The following is a 24,927-nucleotide window of genomic DNA, read 5'->3' as shown; positions in this document are numbered from 1 at the left end:
CTTGTATACCTTGTTTCTGAGTTAATTTTTCCTGTTTTAATATAGGAAACAGCTTTTTACACGCTACTACAAAGGTCAAAATAGTGAAAAAAACTCTGAGAACACTAACTGGCTATCCTTGTAATAGTTACTTCAGACACTGATGAAAATAACAGTGATTTCAACAATTATGGAATGTTTGATTGCAATTCTAATACAGATATCCCACCTGCATTGCCCATGTTCTTCTAAAGAAAAGTCCTTGCTTCTGCTTTTTGACAGATTAATAACTTGGCCTAACCCAAGTTCTTTAAACATTGGTAGAAGCAGTTCTTGTTCATCTAGCTACCAAGCACCCAACTTCTTTTTTCATTCAATCATCCAAATGTAGAAAAGGTGATGTACTGCTTAGGATATGTTTGCAGGCTTTGTGTTTAATGCCATAAAAATGAAAGACGGCCCCAAAACACATAAGCTATCACTTATACAGTCCTATGTATTCCTTTCTTAATATAAATCTGAAAATATTAAAAGGCAAGCCAAACCTGTTTCATATTGTGTATATTTAAAGAAAGCAGATACTTAACTTTCTTTGATCTGGAAGAAGTTCCCTTGTTATGGTAAGCTTACAGCTCTAGTAACTGATGTTTACAGGAAAGGATGAAAGGTCTGATTGCATAACCCCCCCCCCCCAATCAATCAGGAATAATAATAGTAATAAAAAACCAAGTGTCTCCATCAGCTTCAGGAAATAAAAATCACCCAGACCAGTACTTTTAACATTACTGTGCACTTCTTATGCAGTGTAATGAACAGGTTACAGAGAAGTAGAGATATAAAATCTTGCCTGTGGAGGAAGATCTGCAAAAGAATCCAGACGTACTAAAACCTGCAGTTAACTGTAGTATCAATTTAAGTTTAAGATCAGTGTCTCAAGGTTGCTGAGATGAACCTTGGATAACAAATTATTTTTCTGGGTATATGCAATCTGAATGACTTTGTTTGACAGGTACACTCTGCTGCAGACTGCTCTACAGAGATATTTTGCTTGAAAGCTTGTATTAATAACTTCAGCAACTGCGTTTTGATTTTTTGTTTGTTTGTTTTTAATATATTTCATGGTTGGACCATATGGATATGTGTATTTTCTCTGAAATAAAAATACTGTAGAGAAAGAATAATGTAAACCTTACCTGCAACAGATAACAGCTTTACATGACAAAGCCAAATCCAGGAAATACTGTCTCACTCCAAATGTCAAAGCATACTTCAGAGATTTACCATCAATGATGAGAGCAAAGTCATTTTCCTTCCTTAAAGCATCACCAAGAGTACTGCAATGATGGCTAAGTGTCTCTCTCGTTCCCTGTTGCACAAAAAATTGTGACCATTATTTTTAATTCTTACTGGTTTTGAGTACAATTTTTTTTCCCAGTGTGATCAGGAAGACTGGCATTTTGTTTTTTGAGGAAATCACCTTCTGATTATGCTAGCAAACAGAAAGCATTAAATGGTAAAAGTATTTGCAACAGCTGTACTATTAGAAATCACAGTAGAAATGGTGTGTAGGATTGTTCTCACACTGTGCCAAATAAAATATGCATGTAAGTTATGGTGGAACTTTTAATGCTCTTTGAATGGCACCAATAGTTGATTTAATGTTTGTTAGAAGATATTATTTAATAATTTTTCTATACATCTATGCAAAAGAAGATTCACACGTTTATATAAATACCGGAAGAAAGAATTCCTGTTCACTGTTATATAAAATGGTCCTAAATATTTAGAAAAAAAAAACCACCAGAGATAATTCGTAATACAAGTACACGCATTATAACTGATAATTATATCATATTACATTTATAAATATAAATATAAAAATATATGTAAGATATGACCACATTAACCACCAACATGTTACATAAGAAATCATATTTTGTATTTTTCAGTTGCTAAGGACAGCTTGAATCACATCCACAAAAGTCACTAGTCTGTGATCCAGTACTGAGAACTTGGGATTATATTCAGTAGGCAATACATTCACCTGTATTCATGCAGCAGGACTTCATAGCCTGTTTTGTGGACGTCACTAATATCTAGTTAGTTACAGTACAGTTCTACTGTAGAGTCTCATGAAGAAGAAAAAAACCTGCTTGTTGCATTTCTTTTTGAATGGCCTTCACAGAGCTACAACATACTCTGCTTCTATTGTTTCCTGTTTCACAGCCCAGAAGTAAGAAGTGTTTTAGAGGAGAAAGGAAAATAAACCACCCCCACTTCTGCTTATAAAATACTGAATTTGGAAACCAGTACCATCATATGACAACAAGGTTCTTGTATCTTTCTATAAGTTTAACAATTAAATAATTGTGCTAATTCTGTGATATCAGGCATATGTAAATAAAGTTTGGTGTGATCACCTAAAGATAAACCACTGAAAAGTAACTACAACTCTCAAAACCCTCTGAAATTAAAGGTATGGCTTTGCTTTTCCCACCCAACTTACTCCTCCCAGTTTCACACACTGCTGACCATGTTTTTTGCCTACTTTGCTTCCAGTGGCCTTCTAAAGATTCACTTTTATCTAAAAGCAGATTAGGCTGTTGGGGAATTCTGCACTTCAGGTGTCCTGTCTCTCCCCTCATTGAAACTGCAAAGGAAATGAGGTGCCACTGTTTAAAATTACATGTTAGAAAGTCTTTAAAATGACAATAACTTCTGTAACTATTTTCCATAGCATCTTCTTCATCAAGAAATATCAAGGAAAGCATCAGTTTTTCTCATCTCCATGGACTATTTAGCTTCTGACTAAATTTAAGCAATACAAGAGCCTGAAAATTCATATTCCTCTCAACTATTGTTTCTCCTCATACATGCAGTATAAACTCTTCTGTTTAAATAGACTTTAATTTTTTATCATAAAGAGACATGCCATCAGGTAGCTCCAGGCATGCTACATAAATCAAACAACCCCCCCTCAAGACAAAACAAAATACCCAACTGTAAAACTGTCGTATTTAAAATTCCATTGTGGGCTTACATGTAGCTCTACGCTGAAATCCAGTGCCTTAAACTAAAAGCAGTATCAAAACACCCCTTATTCACTGCTGCACTACTTTCATCAAATATTTCTCAGTGAAACTGAAGGATAATCAAACTATTCCCCAGTTTAAGTATTAAGTTCATAATTAAAAGAATCAGGCTATGTTACTATTTCTGTCTATGATTAACAGTACTATACTGAAATTTAGCAATCCACTAGGTTAATATGAAGGCAATATAAAATCCAGTGTTCTTTTACACAACTGTAAGAACTTACTAACAAAACCACATTTTGTTTGTTATTGAATCCTTGTTGAAGCTAAGCAGATATTCATAGGAGTGGAGCCTCAAAACAAAGAATGTTGCAAAAAACAGAGATATCTAAATGCTTCCTGGAAGTCTTTTGAGTTCTATACCAGCCAATGCTAACTGGGGAGTGGGGTCTGAGTGGGTTTGGGGTGTTTTTCTTTCAATTCCATAAATAAAGATATTGGTTCATACAAAAGAGGATCTCTTATTTCAGCATATTCTTTGTAAACTCAGTTCACAGAGCTGGGATACATTCTAAACAAGTAGAATTTTTTACTCTAACTTCCTCTGTCTTGCATGCTAAGGTCATAATAATGATGAAATAGAGGAGGTATTTTTATTAAATCTGTCTTACATGTCTTGGGGACAGGGTACTCTGCCTGTCTCTAAAAGGATCGGTTGAACTAGGCTTTTTAGAATCTGCCACTGGTATGCAACAGATACTGTACTATAACTTTAACAACAAAGGCAGGAAGCACCCACTTACCACCACCCTTTTTTCAGTACCACGACAAGTATGCAGACCAAGAGAAGTCAACTTTCCTAGCTCCTATGAATGGATCAACATCTTTTTAGAGCCAACAGGCTATACTCATACCTTGCAGAGCCAAGGAGGGAGGGGACTGCCACAGAGCAACTCTTCTCCAAGATGTTAAATACACAGGTCCTACCTACACTGGGATTTTTTTCTTCCAGGTTTCAAGGTTACATGGACAGAGTCCCAGTACGAGAGATGGACCTATGCTGTTCAAACACCAAAGTTGCTGCCAAATTCCTTAACAGACAATATTCCAACTAAGTATTATGGCCTCTTGCCAGCCGTTGTTGGTATGCAGAAAGGAGAGAGGAATTGCATCCACCCTTGCAGCTGCACTAACTCAACATTCCGCAATCACAACAGTCCATCCTTCTCTCCGTTTCCTGAGACCCATTCCACTTCTCCATGAGAATTTTCAAGGCCATTTTTTACTCAGTTGCACTATAAACTGAAACTGACATCTGATTGCAACCACACCAGCAAGAAAAAGGTAGGACATAAAGGTATACATTAATCAAAGAGTGAAATGTGCACCATCACATGAGGCAGAAAACTTTTAATGGAGTCTCCTGTTAAAAAATACAGGCATAGAGCAAGTTTATTTTGTGAACTGCCTCTTGCCCTCAAACTACTTGATTACTATATTTACCTGCTCCTGAAAAAACTCGATTGTATTATCACCGCATGCAAGCAGTTTTGCATACGCAGTTTCAGCTGCCACATTATTGGCATCTCTATGTACTCTGAATGTACTTTGTGCATGTACAGAAATGATTCTCAATCTCTACACAATATAGACACTTCAGTTTGAAATAGGGAGCACAGTGTAGTTATATCAGATACCAGCTTTTATTCTTAATCTACATTTATATAAATTTATTTTAAAAATGTATAGCTTAATACCTATTCAATCAATTTTTTAATCCTCACACTAGAACTGGTTGATGTACAACGCTTGTTTAATGGGTTTTTACTGGACTCCTTTTAGTAGTTAAATAAAAATACTTCACTTCATTACATATGAAGAAGCATAGAAAGTAATTTATCTTTTGTACTTCAAATTATTAAGTATTGCATTCTGAATCAGTTCTGAAATCCAGTAGCCTGTGTAAATAACCTAAATACAGGACAGATGTTCTCATGTGCATTGCTTAATTTTTACTCAGAGATTGGTTGAAGAGTGAAAAACTCAAAAGCAAAATTAAGGGCTTGAAACAAAAACCTCTTTCTTCCCCCCCCCCGCAACAAACAGCAATCACAATCTTTCTAAACTAAGAAAAGAAAATTGCCTCTCTTCATTAATATCACAGGTCACTTGTGTCAAAAGTTGCTTACTGTATCAATAGACTCTGGTTCCAGACATTAATCAACAGTTTCTACCTGCCCTGTGTTTGGGATTTTATTTTAAATTTGATCAGCAAAACCACATTGCTTAAAACAAATTATATTTCAAATATAGTCATCATGATTAAATTCATACTACTGTTGAAAATGTGTTAGTCTAAATGGGTCAAAAATTTAAGAAAAAAAGTAAGAAATATTTTAATTCATGTTGTAGCCTACCCTTACATGCTACCATGGAATCCTTCAGTTAAGGCACTCTTGCCGATTCTTGTGTTTTCTTTTCGCTTTCTCTCCTTAAGTCTTATCTTGAGCAACCTGAGCACAATATAGAGCAAGGTAAACATTTCAGGGTTTACCTCCTGAAGCTTTCTGGACAGCAAGTTTTCCCACTGGGGAAATTCTTCCACTTCTGAGTTCATTTAAGGCTCCCTTAGAGGGTGGTAAAATGATTTAAGTTCTTTCCCCTCTTGGGATTTTTCACTTAATACTGCATCCCTACCTTATCTAAAGAATCTCTTGCCTATAAAGCACGGTATTCTTGCAAGTTGGTAGTTTTAACCCTTACTTACACTTCAACATCAGATTACAATTTCAGCTGTTTAACTACACAATGACAATTCATTTTTGGCAGATACGAAGTATCCTGTAAGAAACAGCATGAGGAAGGAACTTGGGATTAGTTTGTTTGGGCACTACTAGAAGAATGTCAAGCTCCTAGCTTTGTGCCTGCATTGATGGAGTCATTTCACTACATAGAATTTGTCTGCTCATCATTCTGAAGTTCATTTGTGTAGTAGCTACACCGTGGTTTTGGAAGGTGTAGACTAAGTTTCTAATTACTTAAGAACATTTTATCATAAAGACCATTAGGTCTTCCAAGTGTTCAATCCTAAAATTAACTGAAAGGATTATAAAAACAAACAAAAAAGCAATCCTTCAAAGCAAACAACCAGAAACAACCCTCCCCTCCCCAAACCATGGTTTTGGCAGAATTTTTGGTGTTTGTCCAGATAAACAAATGCTCCAAGTTATTTTTCAGGCTACCTTCACCATGACATCTTGATATTCAGAACAGTAAAATAACATTTCATTAACTGAAAACTTTGCAGATCTTACTTACATCAAGAGAACCTTCATTTATAACAATTAGTCCCATGTTCTTTCTCAAAAGTTTACAGGAGTGACCTGTTAAAAACATATGTTTTCAAAAATTTGCAAGAGAACTACAGACAGAATTAAAAATAAGATTTCCCCAGCCGAAATCAATGGTAAAAACAATTATACTGCATTCTATAAAAATTAGATATACAGGTACAAAGTCAGAACAGTCAGAATTTTTCTTGCTGTAGCTTGCAACTGTTGTGTCTTATTCAGAGGTGCTCAGAAGGAAAAGAAAGATCTTTACAGGGAGTTATAGAAAACAGCATCTCCCTTAGCCTTGCAAATATTTGGAATTCAACTCGCATTTTATACAAAATTTGCATATATACATGTTCCTATTCTTTTCTTTTATTCTTTGATGCTTTAAACAGAACGTATGCTGTGTGCTAATGATGCAGGCTGCCTAGACAAATATATATCACCATTCTTACTAAAGTGAAAATACTGATATTATGTGTATTACCTCAAACCTGAAGGTACTAATGAAAATAACCTTAGACCAACTGTATCACATGCATACAAAAAAGCTCTTTAATAGTAAAAATAATAATAAGAAGGATATGACCAAAATAATGCTTTATTTTGGGCACATAGCTAGGCTATGGCAGAAGTGCTGATAAGATTTAATATTCTTTACATGTGAGCTTAAATGCAGCTTTCATGTATTACTATTTAAAAATACAGATCTGTCGCTGTTCAGATTACTTAATTCATTATTCTTTTCTTCCCTCCTTTATAATAAAAGGAAATAATAAAAGGAAACCTCTGATTGATGGTAAAGTTTATAGTACTTTAATACATAATCTATATTGTTTTGCTTTACTTGAGATTATGGTCCCTAATAGCTTTCTTGAAAAGAGGAAATATATAGAAAGGAAACTAAGAACACTTGTATTTTCCTAATATTATTCCCTCTGACTGTAAAACCCAAACAATGTATTCTTTTTAATTCATTTTAGATGCTACAAAGGAGTACAAATGCCTGGTTTTTCTTCCTCTTTATGATAATATGAATTTTTCTTGCTGTTACTGTTTTGACAAGGAAGAATCCACCATTCCCCACTCTCCCCCTACCACCGAGTGAAAAGTAAGTTAACATTTAAATTCTGGAATTACATATAGTATTATTTTTTACAAGATATCTTTCTGTTCTGAAAGCAATTTTACTTCAGCAACTTCTGTAATTTCTAGATCTGTAACAAAGCCATCAAATAAATGTGAATATAATACCGATGTTAATGGCAGTCTCTTGTTTGTCCCCAGTAAGTATCCAAATTTTTATGTCTGCTTTCATGAGCGTCTCTATGGTTTCAGGCACTTTGTCTTGTAATTTATCTTCGATTGCTGTTGCTCCAAGCAGCTGAAGATTCTATGAACATAAAATATTCAGTACATGCAGTTTTTTCAGTTTAAATTCAGCTTTAATCTCTACATTTCTTTTGTTTAACTTTCCGTATTTACAAGATTAATGCTCTCTAAATTCATTACCCAGATTTGGTATCAATTAATAAAGATCTTTCAGTTTATACCTATGAGCTTTAAGATAAATATCTATGTGTCTTGGCAAATTGCACAATGTGACCCCTCAAACTTTACCCAATTATTCACAAGCTCAGTAGGTTGTTCAGCAACAGCTATCTTTTCCTGAGGGGCGCCTCTCTGATTTGAAGACTTATGGAGTACTAATACCATGTCTTCTCTCACTTGGCATGATTTCTCTTCCCCTTGTAAAAAACCCACAACCTGTCAATTCATCTTAATCTGAAACTATAATCTTGATTATGTTTGGTTTTAACTTCCCATGCAGCACATCTATATGCTTTTTGTGAATACAGCCATTTTTACACTTCACATTTCTGTACCTTTAAAACTAGCTAAAACCCCGTTAATGACACCATGATAAATCTAATTTTGTGCAATCCTGGTTGCAGCATGGCCTGCATACTGAGAAATTACTGGTGCAGCTAATACAAAAATTTGTAAGGGCAGCAGGGCTGCCTAGGCGTTAGCAAAGTTACATAGTTTTAAGACTGTCTTGTGCATGTCTGGATAAAGTGTGCATCTCATGAAGTCCCCAAAGTGACAGAAACTACATACCCTCACTCTTCTTTTTCATGAATTAAACACCAGGTTTTTGAGGGTCTGAATTTTAAGCAGTTTCATCAATGTAATCTCTCTTATCCTTTCCAAGGAAAACCCCCAAAACTGATCTCCCCAAAAATGTGAAGTATTAAAACTTCACGCAATATTGGTTTCACGAGCTCCCTTTGCTTATACATTTAAAAGCCATGGGAGCCTTTTTGGTGGAGACAGTGAAGTCTTACCACATGGTCAGTTACTCCAGCAGCAGTGTTGCCAGAAACTCAAGGGAAAGTGATTACAGCTCCGCTCTTGTGAGGCTGCCCCTGGGTTTTACCTGTCTTTCTGGGCTTTCAGTACAAGAGGGGTTGACAAAGTAGAGCAAGTCCAGTGAAGGGACACAAAAATAGCTTGGGGCCTGGAGCACACTATGTTAAGAGTGCCTGAAGAAGCAGGACGAGTTTAACATGGGGAAAAAAAGGATAAGGGAGGGATTTCACAGCCACCTTCTGCTAACTGAAGAGGACTTGCAGAGAAGCCATCTTCCTCTAAGAAGTGCATGGTGAAAGGGGAAGAGGCAACAGTCACATTCTGCAGCAACAGAAATTTTAATTCAGAAAAAGGGGAAAAAGAATAGTTCAGCACTAAAAAAACCCCACAAACCAACTGCCTACTGCAGCTGGGAAAATTGCCTTCTTGCAGATACTCAAAACTTCATCGAAGTACTGGGCAAGCAAAATTAGCCCTGCTTTGAGCAGGGATTTGTGTCCTACATGACGTCCAGAAGTCCCTTCCAGCCTCAACTACTCTGGTTCTACAAGCATTATAGAATAAAGCAGATGTTTGCCTGTTATTACACCTTTTTATGCAATACAGCAACTCTGAAAAAAAGCTTTCCAGTAGTTCAACTGAAAATGAACACTTTCTGGCAAGGTAGCTACTTGCTCCAAAAACTTTTGTCAAAATAATCTTTCCTTCATTTTGACCATCTGAACTGCAAGGACTACGTGACACAGCTATCAGTATACTGCTACATTTTCTTCCATCTAAGCATTATTCCTCAATAATGATTAAGATTTCATGGTATGGAAAACAAGGACCTGAATTAAAAACCCCATGCTCCTTGCCCACCTGCCAGCCGCTCCACCCCCACCCCCTCCCCCTCCCCTCCAACCCCAGCCCCCCCAAACCCTCAACCCCAAAATAACCCGAAAAGCTACACATACTTTTTCAATAAGTTCATAGCTCTCTTCAAGTTTGAGTGCTCTGTTTTGTATAGCTGTAGAAGCACGGTGATAGACACCTAACCACTCTTGATAATCACTTTCTGAAATCTCAGCCACAGCAAAACACAGAGTTCTTAAGCCTAAAGAGAAAGTAGAAAGTAAGTATGATTCTGTATTCATTAGTCCCTTCCTTGATATGCCTGCAAGGAAAACTGCTAAAAGCTGTATTTATTCCATATTTTATGTATGCTTATGCCTGATTTTCAACTTACTGCTGCGTGTCTTGAAGAACATTTTTTAATATATATAAAGTAAAAACCATGATATAAATAGAAATTTATTCAACAGAGTAACTGTTTCAAGGTAGGTGAATGTAATACAGGTGATGTACTTCAGGGGAAAAAAGGAACAAGTAGTTTTACACATGATCTGACTTATCTTTGGCTGTAAACAAGACATGAAACAATCCCAAATTACAACTGCTAATCAGGTATATAGATTAGATTTTTAGGAACATTATAATATTGAAATATATTTCTGAACAAAGATTTTATTAACTTAAATTTTGCTATGCTGGAAAGCAAGAAATTTTAAATATATAAGCATAATTTCACAACTACCCTCCTCCTCACCCCTCCACGAATCCTTCAGAAATTCTCAGTTGAAGTTAAAAATCTAGCTTCTAGAAGCAGACTTTGAATCCACTCATATTTTATTTCCCCATCTCAGAGGTTCTTCCAGCTTTCCAAGTTCTTAAAATAACATCTTTGTCTACAGGCAACATTTGGAGATTTTACTTAACAGTCTTTGAGCTGGTTATACTTAACAGCTTTTTTCCTTCAGCAGAAATCTGAATTAAGCACTACAGTGAGAATTTGAGACTGTTAAGATTACAAGAAACATCTATTTTTTGACAACACACATTTACATTCAATTTAAGTAGCTAGGTGTGAATGTTGTAACAGTTAATTTTCACACATTATCAGATTCTTAAGATTTCTAGAGCATGAAACTGGCATAACTCCTTATATACTGAGAAAAGCCTTACTCTAGTCATATGATGTTTTATGAAGCCATAATTTGCAGACAGGTAGATTTAGGAAGGGGGATAGACAGGACTAATGTAGTTAGTGCCTTTGGTCGTTTGGCCACTCTGCTCTAGGAGACAAACACCACCATAACCAGTGATGGGTAAACACAATCATTTTTTTTTCACAGGTTTCTATGGTGTACAGCTCAGCACCAGCAGAAATTTTGTAATGTTCAAGAGGCTTGGCGTGAAATAATACAAACATGTCTTAGATTATGACAGTAATTTAGTATCTTCAGGATGAAAATCATGTGTAATCCTAATATCTTAACAACTAAATAGCATCAGGAATGCAGTGTCTCACCATCTAGACCTAGAGAATAAACTTAAGGCTGACAAATCAACTTTTTTTTTCCTCTGCGTAGTAAGGATATGCTGGCAAGGTCCAAAAATGAGTATGAGGTGAAGGAGAGGAAAGGATTTTATGACTTGACTTAACAGTGATACTGTTTCCACAATTCCTTCAACATATTTTATGCAGATGACAAAACGAAGAAAAGAAATCTGTGTGTACAGGATATCAGCAAACAGGTTTTCCAAGGCATTTGTTTTTAATTTTTAAAACAGAAACTAATTATTTTTTCTACTTTTAATTTAAAAAAATATTCTTTTCATTGTGATTTAAAAGAACCTTCCAAATGAAAAGTGGAAAACAAAGTATCATTAAGTCTGGTTCTTAACAGACTGGAACAACACCACAGGAAAATTACACACTTTTTCTATTTATCCAAGCAGGCATTAACACTCAAGCTTAATAAATGCTTAAATATAAATACCAGCCATGCTAACCACTTCATTTTTGAACAACACACCAAGAGCATGCAGCAAATGCCAAGGACATACTGTACTGCCACATGAAAGGATACTCATGAGAAACTTTGCAACATCATTGGCTGCAAAAATAAATACCTATTTCTTTAATCGATTCCAGAGAGAGAGACGCACTTACTTATTTTTTTTTAATGATTGAATGTTATGCTTTTGAAAGGTTAGCAATTCATTCTTCTGAACACTAAAGCTTTTCATCTGTTGAGAAGAAGGGTACAAGAAGTACTTGAACACCTTCTTAACACTAATACCTATGTACAGTGGTTTTAAAGATGGGTGGAATTTTTCACTTTTTACATTGATTCATTTGGTCCAACCTGACTGCTAAGGAAAAAATGTTGCCAGTTATTCCACTGATTTAACAAGAACAGTAATCAAGAACTGGACTGAAATTTTCATATTGCTTCACACAGGGTAGCAGATACTGATCTATTTTTACCCTTTCTGTAACCAATTATATAGCCTTATGATCCAACTAACTTCACATCTAAGTAACTTTTCCTCGGCTGATCCTTGTTAGGCTTTATATAACCCCCAACTGGCCCAACAGCTCATACAACCAGATTCACGAGCTCAGAGGGTGTATCTCAGGCTTCAGGTTGTACCATCAGTCAAATTTGTTTGGTTTTAGTTCTGCTTTCAACTTTATTGTATCGTTTATTATAACTTTGATACTCTCTTTAAGCCTAACCAAATCTTCCTGAAGAGATCCTGATATGGAAATCTAACACAAGAAACAGTTCTGTAGCTTGCTTCTGCTGTCACTGACAGAATCAACAGACTGAAGGTGCCAACTATGACACTAATCAAAATGCTAAATTCAATTATAAACCAAAAGAGAAAAATTAGAGAAGTCGTAAGTATTAACAGACAGAAAAAGGACCTTTCCTTATACAAGATGATTTGGCCAGACATCAGTTACCAAAAGGTAAGGATTGTATTTTAGAAGGAAAATATTTTAATAAAGTTTGCTTTCCAGTGTAAGCTTATTTCTTAAGACACATTAAAAAATAATTTTAATGTTCTAGTAACAGTGTATTAAAAAAACCTGCATTTCAGTTTCCCACACTACTATAATTCTCCTTCCAACTACTCTCTCCCAACTCATCGATAAATTAAACCACTGTGATACTTCACAGTACAATTCTATAATCTTTTACTAAGATACCAGAAAGAGGGCAAGGCATGGAAGATCTAGGAACTGTCTAGAAGAACATACATGAAAGCAGATGCCTCCTGCTCACACTTGTACTGTGGAATCCACTATTACTAATAGCTAACTGGCTGTTTGTATCAATCATCTTAATTTCAGAGTCTTTCAAATTTTACTTGCTGTTCTTAATTCATGAACCCTCATGGAGGGGTTCCCCATCATTAGCAACTGCTTTGTAGAAGTGATAAAACAACAGAGATGCCAAAACAACATCATATGAAAAGCTAGTGCTGGCAGTTCCCCTTATTGTGACTGGTGACAGAAATAATATAGCATAAAGCTACCTTAAAAGTACCACACTAATAATTTCCAAGCTTCTTCACTACGGCTACTTCTTCCTGTGTGCCATCCCTACAGCATTCATTGTGCGTAGACATAAAAGTGACCATGAGAAATGAAATCTTCACAGAAACAAACAATGTGCAATGTGTTTGCTCTCTGGAAAAATTCATTTTGTTTAAAAGACTCCATTGTGTAGATGGTCTTTTTTAGGAGGAATTGCTAAAATGTAATTCTCAGATTTAACGTGAATAAAACATTACAGCAACATAAAACTGCAAAGCTGAAAAGTGGAGCAGTAATTGATTTTTGTATTTAGTTTTATATTGAATATCATCACCCACCTTCTGTAGCAAACTGCTCTAGATGTTTTAAGGTGATTTCTTTATATTTTGAACTTTCAGCAAGACGGTCATAAATTACAGTATCCTACAAAACAAATAAAAAGAACTCAGAGCAGTTTAATAGAAAAATGAGTTTTTCAGTGTAGACAACACAAATCATGTAGGAAGACTGAAGAAAAGTATGTAGCACATTAGTTAATTTCAGCATAAAAAAGGTGACTAGAAGTGATTTTACTTCAGAGAAAGGAAAAAAGGACATTCCAAATCCTCAGATTCTCTAAATTTACAAATTCTGCTACAATGCAGTTTTTCTCTTCTACATGTTTTGCTGTTATCTCCCTTCATTTTGAAAAGCACTGCATCCCCCTTTGGCTTGCAACATGATTTTTTTTTATCTCCTAAAATGCCGGTTTTCTCTTTAATACTGAGCCCACAAGGTAAAATTAGTGTTGCAAAACTGCCATTCTCAGCTTTTTGTAGGCAGCTTGATAAACAGAATATTAACAACAGCTTCTTCTCTCCACTAGAAAAGATATAGAATTGACATTTATATTCCATCAACTTCATTATTTTTTGGGTTTTTTTTAAACCATTCGGGAAAGGGATTTGCATCTCCCTCCCCCTCAAACTTGACTTAACATACAGAACAAAAACTAATGAGCAACTCTGCCACTCCAGGTACATTATGATTAAGATACCTTCCCATAGATCCTGTGTTCAGGAAAATTTACTTCTGGCATAATGTCAATGGTAGGTCAAAATTTCCATCTAGTCACTTATGACAGATTACTATTTCTACCACGTGATTCATACTTAGCTACTCCAGCAAGTAACTAATAGATTAAGCCATACATTCAACCATTTTCTTGGAGTACAGAAGAAAGCAATGAATAAGAAGCATAAAGGTATTAGTCCAGTACAAAGAACAGGATGAACAGATCTGTTATACCCCCATGGACAGTTAGTAAAAAAAGACATTAACTAGTGCATCACATCAAACAGCTTACACAGTAAAATGATGTACACTGAAAAAGTCATCAGCATTCCTTCTCTCACATTTTTAACGTTTTGACTGCAGTTATAAGCCACCTTTTACTTTTGTATTTGTGTTGGTAGCACATGTTCTTTGATACAGTGAAAACAGAATAACACTCACAGCTCCTTTGCAGTAGAGTCTTAACTTTCCCGATGGTGTGCGAACTATCACTGACATTCTCTTCCTAGTGCTGAAAAAAAAATAAATACCCTATTAAGGTGGTTTGTAAGTATAAATATTTACCAGCATTTTACCTAAGAATATCAATATACATCTTTATATAAGACAAAGGAAAAGAAGTTAGGACTATCTATTCTGAATTATGTTCTCAGCTGACTGGGATGGAAAAACAGTTTTACTGTCTAATTATTAGAGTGAGTGCTGTTTTTCTGTGCATACTTCTGTAGGCCTTCTTCCTGTAAAAATGAATTTGAGAATCTTTACCTTCCTCTGAATACTGTTTACTCATCACAAAAAAGCATCTTAAAGCACAAAGCACTTGTGACCAATATCATAAAGAGGCAGTGCATCACGGACCGTTTCAGCTTTTTCCTCCTTCCCAGCTAGTCTCTCTCATACGCTGTACTATGCTGCAGTCCTATTGCTGTCATCCCAGAGGTGCATTCACCACCCGAAGTTTGACGTACGCTAAGAATTGGAAAGGGGCTCGTCTCATTTTAACTACTCTCTGGTTCTCAGTTATTGATGCAATACAGTATTTTTTCCTTTTTGTCCTCATGACCGAGGTAGGAATTGGAGGAAATCATGGAGAAGACTGTCACTCTCTGCTTTCTGTCTTGCCTTTGAGGTCCTCCAACAAGCATGCTTTAAATTCTACATCACACCCAGTCAAAACATGTATACATACCATAATTCTTTAAAACTTCAACTTTTTAAATAAATCTGCAGAAACTATTCAGGGAACAAAACACGTTTCTCATGCAACAGTTCACAGTAAAATACACAGAAGAGAAGGGAGTGAACAAAACTTTCACAGTTTTGTTTCCTGTTGGAACTGGATCCCATCAAATAGCATTATTGTACAAATATTGTACAAAAAAAGTCTAGAAAACAGAGAAAACAACCTGACAAAGTAGGAATTGGCAACTGCTATTGGCTGTTCTAGCTAAGGAACAGGAAAACAGTCTGGAAAAATCAAAACTGGTCTGACAGAAAAGAAAACACCATCATCTACTGGCTGTCCCAGATGAAACCTGGAAATCAGCAGCATCTATTGACTGCTCCAGGTGGTGGTGTCTCTGCCATATGAAAATCGCTTGCTTTTACCCTAAATGGAGCTTCTCTCTGAGAGCCACCCCTGCATGAATTTTTCTCTGAGACCTAGACAAGTTATTTGACCATCACCGAGAACTCTTGGCTGACTACTGACTCTCACTCTTCAAAATCAGACTTTGTCTATCATTGACTTTGAGGCCCCACTCCTGGGAGCAGTTTGGTGAACACCGTACCAATACTATTTTGAGTAACACAAAAATATATATGTATGTGTATGTGTGTGTATTTCTGTGTGCATGCACACGTAGTTAACATTGTAAGTGTATTTCTTCACTAGTAGTATTTTAGTAGCAACTTGTAATATATGGAAATACATAGTTGCTGCTACTATTAAAACATAAATGTACTTACCTTATTCACGAGAATACTTGCTTTATTAATAGTAATTTGTACTAATCTCTAATAATTTAGAAAATAAAGCCTCCATCTCCTTGTGTGCTATGGAATCCTGCAAACCCACCGTTGTGATCTACTATACACCTGTGGGCCAGGAAACCCTTCGGGCAGTGACAAGGAGGCAGAATAGCTCGTAATTCCCATGGGGTTGCCATGGCGTTACAGATGGACAGAAGCATCTTAGGAGGACAGAAAGAATTCCACCAGTCACAAGATTTGCTGCTTCCAGAAATAGTTCTTGATGGGCTCTCTGTTACTTTAAAATCTGTCTCAGGTTTAAGACAAAAATTTCTTCCAAGTGTAAGCACACAACCACAGAAAACAAACACTACTACAGAGGTTTTGGTACCTCCTCTGTCAGCTACTCATGGTTCTACATTTAGAAGTATCAGTTTTCAGTCACAAAACAGGATCAGTATATTCTGGACCTCTTTGAATAATAGAGATAAGGTCTCAAATGCTGTAGAAGGGGGACTTATGTCTGCCCAATACAACAGCCAACACAATGTGGATTATTCATAAAACTCATCAGACAGCGGACTAGTCAAGATACTGCTGTATTTCAGGTAAATACACTGGCATTCTATATCAAAAATATTTAGGTTTTAGACAAGAAACTTTACTCTGTAACTATCACAGAGGCAGAATCTGCTAGAATGTGGAAGTATGCCCCAGGGATACGGATGAAAACTGGTCACTAAATCAATAGATGGTACATACTCCAGATACTCACCTATTATTACTACATCTATACTCAACACTTGCCAGTGAAATTAATTCTGGTGCTAATATTCAATTCATTCCTCTAAGAAGTAAGCAGATACAAGTCAAAACCTCATTCAGTAGCACTGCTAGAAACGACACGTTGATGCAAAGACTGAGGTGCACTGATTTGTGCACTGAGAGTGGATATCACTTATGCTTACTGAAACAAGGAATCACACGCCCAAAATCATGCTCATCTAAGCAAGTGGCCCAGATGAAAAGACAGTGCAGGTAGTCAGCACAGGGATGACAGTAAGCATAAGACACTTTGCATCTGGATTCTTAACTGACATAGTGCCTTACTTTCCTTGTGCTGCAGAGATACCCTAGGAGCTGGTTTTGGCTCCCAAGAGACAGCTGCAGTTTTTCTATTTGTTACACTTTCAGGTGAGTGAACACAAGAACAGGAACACCACCACCTAATTCTTTCCCTGACAGTATGGGGAGCCCTGAACAGCAGAGGGTCTGAACTTCCTTGAGCTTAAGGATACCACAGCAGTCGTGGCATCTGAGCTGAGTATCTACTGGAGGCAACCTAAACTCAGCACAAGTTATTAAGACACTATTTGCTCCACAGAGAATAACACTACCTTTTAGGAGTAACTATCAGCTGGCTAAGGATTATCAGTTGCTTTCAGTATGCTCACCTGCCAGTTAAGACTGAGAGCTACTTCCTTGCTATGAACAAAGTATAATTAGCATATTGTGTAAGTGTGCTACTTCTCTTCTCACAGCCACAGCTATAATAACTGTAAGAAGAGAATACCATAAAAGACAACTCTACCAAGCATCCTTACAACTTTCACTTCTGTAACATACTTCTCCGAAAGACTACCCTTTCAAATTTTGACACTGTTGCACTCTACTTGTAGAGAGTCTTTTTTGGCTTGTACTGGATGCGTGGCAAGGAATTAGTTTGTATTTTTTCTGAGAAAAAATTGGAACACCTGGAAATAGTTTAATCACCACATATTACTGCCCTGAAGGTACATGCTCCTACGCCTACCTATGGTGTTATGTTTTGGAGCCAAAATTTCTCTTGCTGTGGAACAAGGGTGACCTCTAGTGCTTCCAACAAATCAGTTCCAAGCAAAGCTGAATATTACAGAGTAAGAACAAATTCAGCTATAAAACTGGAACTTAATAACGTTGTTAGGCAAACTGGTATCCACCAAAAACCTTAATCCTCCAAAGGATAAGATTTAAAAACAAGTCTCCTTACTCCATAAAGTATCACTGTTTAAAGTACAATTTTAGACTGTCAGAAGTTTAAAAAGATCTATGAAATCAAGACAAAGATCAAAACCAGAAACAAAGAAGGAATGCTTCACTGCTACTCTAGGAATGCAGTATAAACTTTCACAGATGTCAAACTAAACCCAATGCGCTTTGTGCTGCATACTTGCTAACTTTTCAGAACAGAAAGTGAAAGTGGTGCCTACAGAAAAATGAAACCATGGCATAAATCTGAAAAATTTCAGGTATGTCCTCTAAAATATATAAAAACATTAATTGCAAGCAGTCATTAAAAGACATTAAAAGCTACACCTATTCCTTTCTGCTCCATTTGGTTTTTTTTAGTGTGATGATCTTACTTTATGTTTCATAGTATTAACGCTATTCTTATAACTATAGGCAACTACTTTCATCATTTCACCCAGCCTATACATTTTCAGCCCATCTCTCCAGTACTGTCTTGGATTTTTATTTTTTTTGATCTTTTTGCTTCTTTACCTAAGTTAAAGGGAAACATAATAGGACAGGAAGAAAAACAATGATAAATTTCTGCAGGTCTAATTACAAGTAATCATTCTAAAAGGGAAAGAAAGGAAGAGGGGAAGAAAGAAAAAAGCTTCCCCTACATACAAATCCCTTCCCCATTTTGTGCTAAAGCAAGCATCGGGCCTACATGAACACTTAGAACACAGACAGCATACATGGATACAATTTAAGCAGATACACATAACAAGTGAAACTGCATCCAGATTTCTTATGGGAACCTTTGCAACTTCAATAGCTTTGACAGAAAATCTTTACTGAAAGCTAAGCATGTTATAAACTCAGTTTCCAAGAAATCTAACTGGCCAGCACTCTAGTGATGCTACTCAGAAGAGAATGGGCTTCAGTCTAGTGTATTTAAACAAGTCATAATTCTGCAAGTGTATTTAAGGTCAAATGCAAAATTTCATTCTATCAGTCAAGGCAAACACAAGTTATGTATAACACTTATTTGAATCTCTCCCCCTGCACCCAAAGAATGAAGTTTTTATAGTAAAATCACATGGTGCCAGGGCTTTCAGAAATACATTTCAAAGTTCAAGTACATTCCCATACTGTCTTTTCACATTATTTTTTTAAGTTTTGAGATCAAGGTTTTTTTTCTATCTTTGTGCAAAAGCAAAAGTGAAAAATGTTAGCCAAGAAGGAGACAACAGGAAAAAACACATGCCTCAACGTGTTTTCCAATAAAACCAGAAGTGTGATCTTAATCATGTACATTGCTTTCCCTCTAGTACGATCACGTATCACAGAGATAAAAGCTACACAACCTGCATATTTTGCCTGTATAAATATAAAAAACGCAAACATTTTTATCCGCAAGAAAAATTAACAAAGTATTTTCACAAAAAGACATTAAGTGAACAACATGCTGTTTACCTTGTAAATTCCAGGACATTTAGGAGTTCATATCTTTCTTCCTGTCCCAACTGAACAATTGAAAAAAAAAAAAAAAAAAAAAAAAAAAGAAGTGGGAATTAATGCAAAAAAAAACTCAAAAGGCCCAAACCCAACCGAACATCTCCATAGATATGTACCATGATGCAGTTATTCAGAAATAATCGAATACAGCAGGAGTAAATACAGCAAATTATAATGTTACTCCAATGTACTTACAGACTCTATGATTACTGAGTCAGGTGTCCTTCCAGTGAACACAAAACGAAGATGCCTGGCTGCTCTGACCAATGCTCCTTCATCTGCAGCAAGTCAAGTATTTATTTTACAGACATACCAGAAAACTGTTAGTTTACCCCAACTTAATGGACATAGTCCAAGCTTTTCTACTTCTGACTTCCTTCTTCCTTTATAGACTTTAAGATTAGATGTGGTGCTGGAAAGAACTGTTTCTCCTGTTAAAACTGATGAAATTAGTTTACAGTTCAGAGAAAGTCCTCAAAAGGAACATGTCTCAGCTCAGTAACAAGAACATCTCTTCAAAGCACCTAGGCAAGCACCTTCCTCAGTGAGGTGCTAGACAAGGTACATTTCTTTTTGTCTAAGTTCTGTTTTAGAAGAGAAGAATGGTTAAGTCATTCCTGTAAATAATAGATGACTTCAATGCCTACATTCAGGAAACATTTCAAGCAGCAACCCAGTCTCCCACAGCCATCAGTTCTCTCCAAATGAAATGGCTCAGGATGTCAGAACAGAATTTGTTTGCAATGCCCAATAAAACATTGTCACGGCCTGGCTAGCTTTAATTATTATCCTACCTCTGCCCTTGTCTTCTAGTTCTTGAAGGACAGAATTCAGAGAGAGACACCTAGGAGCTGGGGCAGACAGGGAAGACAAAGGCTGGAGACTCTGCACTTTGTGTCATTCTCCCATCCTAACCTGTTATAATACATTAGCTCAGCAGAGCTAAGCAAATTGTAATCATTTTGCCTTGCTTCATAATTTCCTGAATTTAAAAATTGTCTATGAACCACAGTAGGCTTGAACCAGACCTTCCGCACTATAATCTTTGCTCACTCTCTAGTACAGTTTATCAGAACTTTTATCCTATTAAAAGCATTTCTTTTTCATTTTTGATTACAAACACAGTTTCTGTTCTAAAGCAATACCATGGTTACCAAGTACAGAATAGGTTCACAAACAAGGACATCAGTTTGACTCTTGGTTTGATTTCTATTTGCATTTGAACAGTTCCTTCAGACTTCCACAGCAATGTAACTAACACCTTAGGAGTGTTGTATGGTTAATCACTCCTTTGCCCTTACATAATCCACAGGACATTCATATGTATTTTCTAAAGCAAATTAGAGAAGTCTAAATCCTTTTTTTGACAAAACTGATTTTAGCTGACACCAATTCTTTTTTTGAGTGATATGTTTTCTTGTTTAATTTTGAAAGATACTTCAAAAAACAATAAACTTTGAATAAAGTTTGTTTGTTGTATGTTCATGCAGTTACTCGAGTCTCACCTGGAGATGCTGCTTGATATATAATTTTATCACCTTCTCTTTCTGGAACTGCTGTATGACACACTGCCATCATTGTCAAGAACTCACATATTATAGGTGCAGTTGGCTAAAAAAAAATACGTCAGAGTGTGATTAATCCTTTAAGCAACAGCTAACTGAAATGTAATAATAGATACAGACAAAGAACAGTCAAGAAGCATTTAATGAAACATTTTTCTTCTGTTCTTTAAAAACTATCACAACTGAACAAAACAGATATTATCTGTACACTAATTTCAGATGCAGAATAACTTTTAGCTGCTATACTTCGGTACCAGCTATATAGATAGAATTTAGTGGCATTTGCTATCATAACAATTCACAGGCAGGTAATCAGAAACACAGAATAATTCAAATAAGCATTTTATAGAGAAGGTAAGTCTGAATGCTGTAAGGTAAGACTCCATTGAAGTCTCTATGTTGAAGTCTCATTGTTGTCATTTTTACTAAAAATACTCCCTTTTACATTACTTTTGTTTAATACTGTATTTGACAACACTGAAGAACCTTTAGAAGTATGAACTCGATCTTAAAAATCTTTTCCAACCTAAACGATTCTATGATTCTATGATGTAGCAACTGAACCCAAAAATCACATGGAAAATGATGCAAAGTCAGGCAGACAGCTTTTAAAGGGACGACATTTACATGAATGTCTCAGGCAACCCTGTTGACAAAGCTGAAACAATTTTAGATGATTTAACCAAAACAGAGGAAGAGTGTATATAAGCAAAATAGTTGACTGTTTTTGACAAATACAGCTAAAAGCCTTATTCGTACAGCTGAAAATGAACTGACTCATGAATGGTTGCTCAAAAGAAACCCCAGCATGCCCCCTAAATAAGCTCAAAGCAGCTGCTACTTCAGCTGAGTTTTTTTTTTTTTTTACAATTACTCTACAAAATACAACAGTCTTTGAAAATTTTAACTCCACAGTGCAGAAACACTAATGGGAGCAGGTACCTGTCCTCTTCCACTGAGGGACAGCAGATCCTCTTAGTCGTATTCAGAAGGTTGAACTACAGATTCTTTTCCAAAGTATTTCTGAATTCACTTAACATACAGTGGTGAAACCTCTCTTTGAATACGTGCCTGAATTTTTAACTTGAAGATGTATGCAAATGCACTTTTGTATCTTGTATGCTCATATTATATATACTTAATACTACGTATCTACCAGAAAATTTTCAAGATTCAATGATTTGCACGCCAAGGATTCTCTAGAGAACAGCAGTAACAGGATGATGCCTCTTCCAAGCAGTATATGTTACTGAAAATAAAAATGGCCTGTGCAGGTAAGTTTAAGAGCCCCCTCTGCTTTAGATATGCTTGAGAGTTGCACTTGTGTGCCTAGCATTTAAGCTTGCCCCATCTGTAGGAACAAAATGCTTCACTGTCTGCCAGTTACCCTGAAATTATTCTCCCAGGGAGACAACATTTAAGGAAAGAACAAACAGTTACACTATTTAAGACAGGTATTCTTGGTTGTGACTAGGCAAAAACATCTCTTGTACAAATGACAAACAAAAAGTGGTAATGATGGTATTGTTTCTTAGTCAAATCAGAAACTAAGCCATTAACTGTCTGTGGTATTGTCTTTCTGGGGCAAATACCAGCCTCTAGAATGCCTGTTTCATTTCATCATCTGAGCTGATGATCTAACCTCATAGAAGTATGTACACAAAAACAATGTATATGGTTAACTCCTGACTCCTGTCGAAGCCTAGGCACAGAAATACCAAGTTATGTCAGGATAGTAAGTTAACTGTACTGATCCCGAAAGCTTTGATGAATGTCATGACATCATATGAACAGCAGGACTAATGTTAAATCACCCACAGAATGAAGAACGCATTTTATACTCATAACATCTGAATCATCCCATCAAAAAAAAAAAAAAAAAAAAGTGGGGGGAGGCTGGATCCAATTAACATGTATCAGCAACAAACAATTATAATTCAGAAGGGCATGCTGATTTTGTGTAAATATGTAATTCATTTTCCTTCAGAGGACATCATCTTTTGGCTTACTGAAATCAATGGTTTGATTTCACAAACAATGGTAATTGTTTCTATGTAACTTACATGATTGCTTTGAAGATTCTCCAGTAATGATGAGTCACTAAATGTTTTATCTTCTCCATTTTGTAAGCCCTGCCTAGAAATAATTAAGTAGGAAAAGAGATCACCATTAGCATATTCTTAACAATTCATATACAAATCATCCACACTACTGTGCTAAGGTGAAACACAAATTTTGGTTTGTAGCTGTTACAATAAAGGCTGCAATCATACTGTGAGAAAAGTAGTGAAAAGGTACTTGTTTCATATGTCCAAATTTTATCTTATTTTAAGAAATCTTGATTTATGTAAATACACTTAAAACCAGGGAAGTTTTTCTGCTGACTTCAGATAATGCAGGATGAAGTAAAAATAAATCTACAATGTAAGACTGGCTTCTTGTCTTCTGATCTCTATCTAGAATGAGATTATACAAGGGATCAGAAAAAGATATGACTGAAGAGATCGTATTTCATTGACAAATCCGCAGTTTTGGAATAGGTATGCAAATGCTTGCAGAAAAGGAAGTCTGGTATCTAAAAGAGGTAAGCAAACTGTGTTCAGACATCAGTGAAGTCTGCACGAGAGCGTTTGTTTTCTATTATGATGAAAAAGGAACCTAGATAAAGAAGACACAGCAACACTGGTGAAGTAGTGACTGCAGACATGCAAGGTGGAGATGGTTCTGGAGAAATAGTCATACACTAAGATCTCTCAAATTGCACAAATCTTCTGGCTGAAGCTGAGAGCTCAAAAATATAGATACTTCTAGGAAGACTTGTTACTGCAGCTGACTGTTGAGTACTAAGACAATCTTAGCTTTTGAGTTGAGTACTAAGACAACACTGAGTTTTAATCTCAGTGAAACAAAACACTGCTGAAAAGTGAACCCAGTTGGAGGAAAGTATTTTTTCATTTACTTTGGATCTTGCTTTGAATGACATCATCTTACAAGAGAGTGAACACATTTGGAGATTTAAGTTAGAGCTATATACACGCAGTCTAAAGATTCTCTATGAAAGCCAAGTGACCTGTTTTAGACCTGCACTACCATGGGGGAATATAAAATGGCAGTACCTCCTCTATACAGCCACTCAAGGACTAGTTTTTCTAAAAACTTATTATTAAAGTAAGAAATTAAAAGCATCCTCATTCACCAAGACTTTTTTTTTTAAATGGAAAGCACAGAGATCATGAAGCATCAAATGTTCATAACTTCAGATACATTAAACTTGTTGAGAGTTTAAGGTTTACGTTTTGTTTGCTTAAAGCTTTCTGACAAAGACTTCAAGATATTTTCCAGATTCTCGGTGCTAGAAAAAGGAAAAATATTTGCAGGTGTATGTTGTCAAACTGGAAGGCAATTCTTTCCAATGCAAAAAAAGAAGAAGAAGAAAAAAAGATTTAACAGATTTAGAATTCAGTCATTTTAGGACAAGAAATGTTACTGTCATAAACAGATTCTATTAATGACAGCAGATTTACACACAAAAAAATTTCTTAAGTATCTTATTTCATAAGTATTTACAAGATGTTCATCACTTATAAAAGGGAAGTACAGTTTGGGGTTTTTTTTAAACTACTATTCAGGCATCAGTTTATCCATTTCAGACGTGCTTATAAAGATTTTGATGTGTATTAGTCAAAACCAGTCTTATTTCATAAATGTCTTATAAGCATGGTTAATTTCATGTTAAG

At 35.9% G+C, this 24,927-nt stretch overlaps 1 protein-coding gene across 4 annotated transcripts in view; it reads right to left on the bottom strand.

Annotated features, from left to right (window-relative positions):
* Positions 1–24,927, bottom strand: part of ATP8A1 (ATPase phospholipid transporting 8A1) — a 117,502-nt gene that overhangs the window by 49,764 nt on the left and 42,811 nt on the right. For all 4 annotated transcript variants that reach the window (XM_037384024.1, XM_037384014.1, XM_037384032.1 and 1 more), the window contains 10 exons: positions 23,254–23,326; positions 21,131–21,236; positions 19,821–19,903; positions 19,584–19,633; positions 14,589–14,658; positions 13,433–13,517; positions 9,679–9,818; positions 7,604–7,742; positions 6,333–6,397; positions 1,173–1,345 (listed from right to left, as the gene is read on the bottom strand). In XM_037384024.1, coding sequence (XP_037239921.1) covers positions 1,173–1,345; positions 6,333–6,397; positions 7,604–7,742; positions 9,679–9,818; positions 13,433–13,517; positions 14,589–14,658; positions 19,584–19,633; positions 19,821–19,903; positions 21,131–21,236; positions 23,254–23,326 — 984 coding nt within the window. The remainder of the gene's footprint in view (positions 1–1,172; positions 1,346–6,332; positions 6,398–7,603; positions 7,743–9,678; positions 9,819–13,432; positions 13,518–14,588; positions 14,659–19,583; positions 19,634–19,820; positions 19,904–21,130; positions 21,237–23,253; positions 23,327–24,927) is intronic.

The sequence above is a fragment of the Falco rusticolus genome, chromosome 1, assembly GCF_015220075.1.
Source record: "Falco rusticolus isolate bFalRus1 chromosome 1, bFalRus1.pri, whole genome shotgun sequence".
Lineage (NCBI taxonomy): Eukaryota > Metazoa > Chordata > Aves > Falconiformes > Falconidae > Falco > Falco rusticolus.
The sequence above is the reverse complement of the archived record's forward strand: the minus strand, read 5'-3'. Positions and strand labels throughout refer to the sequence as shown.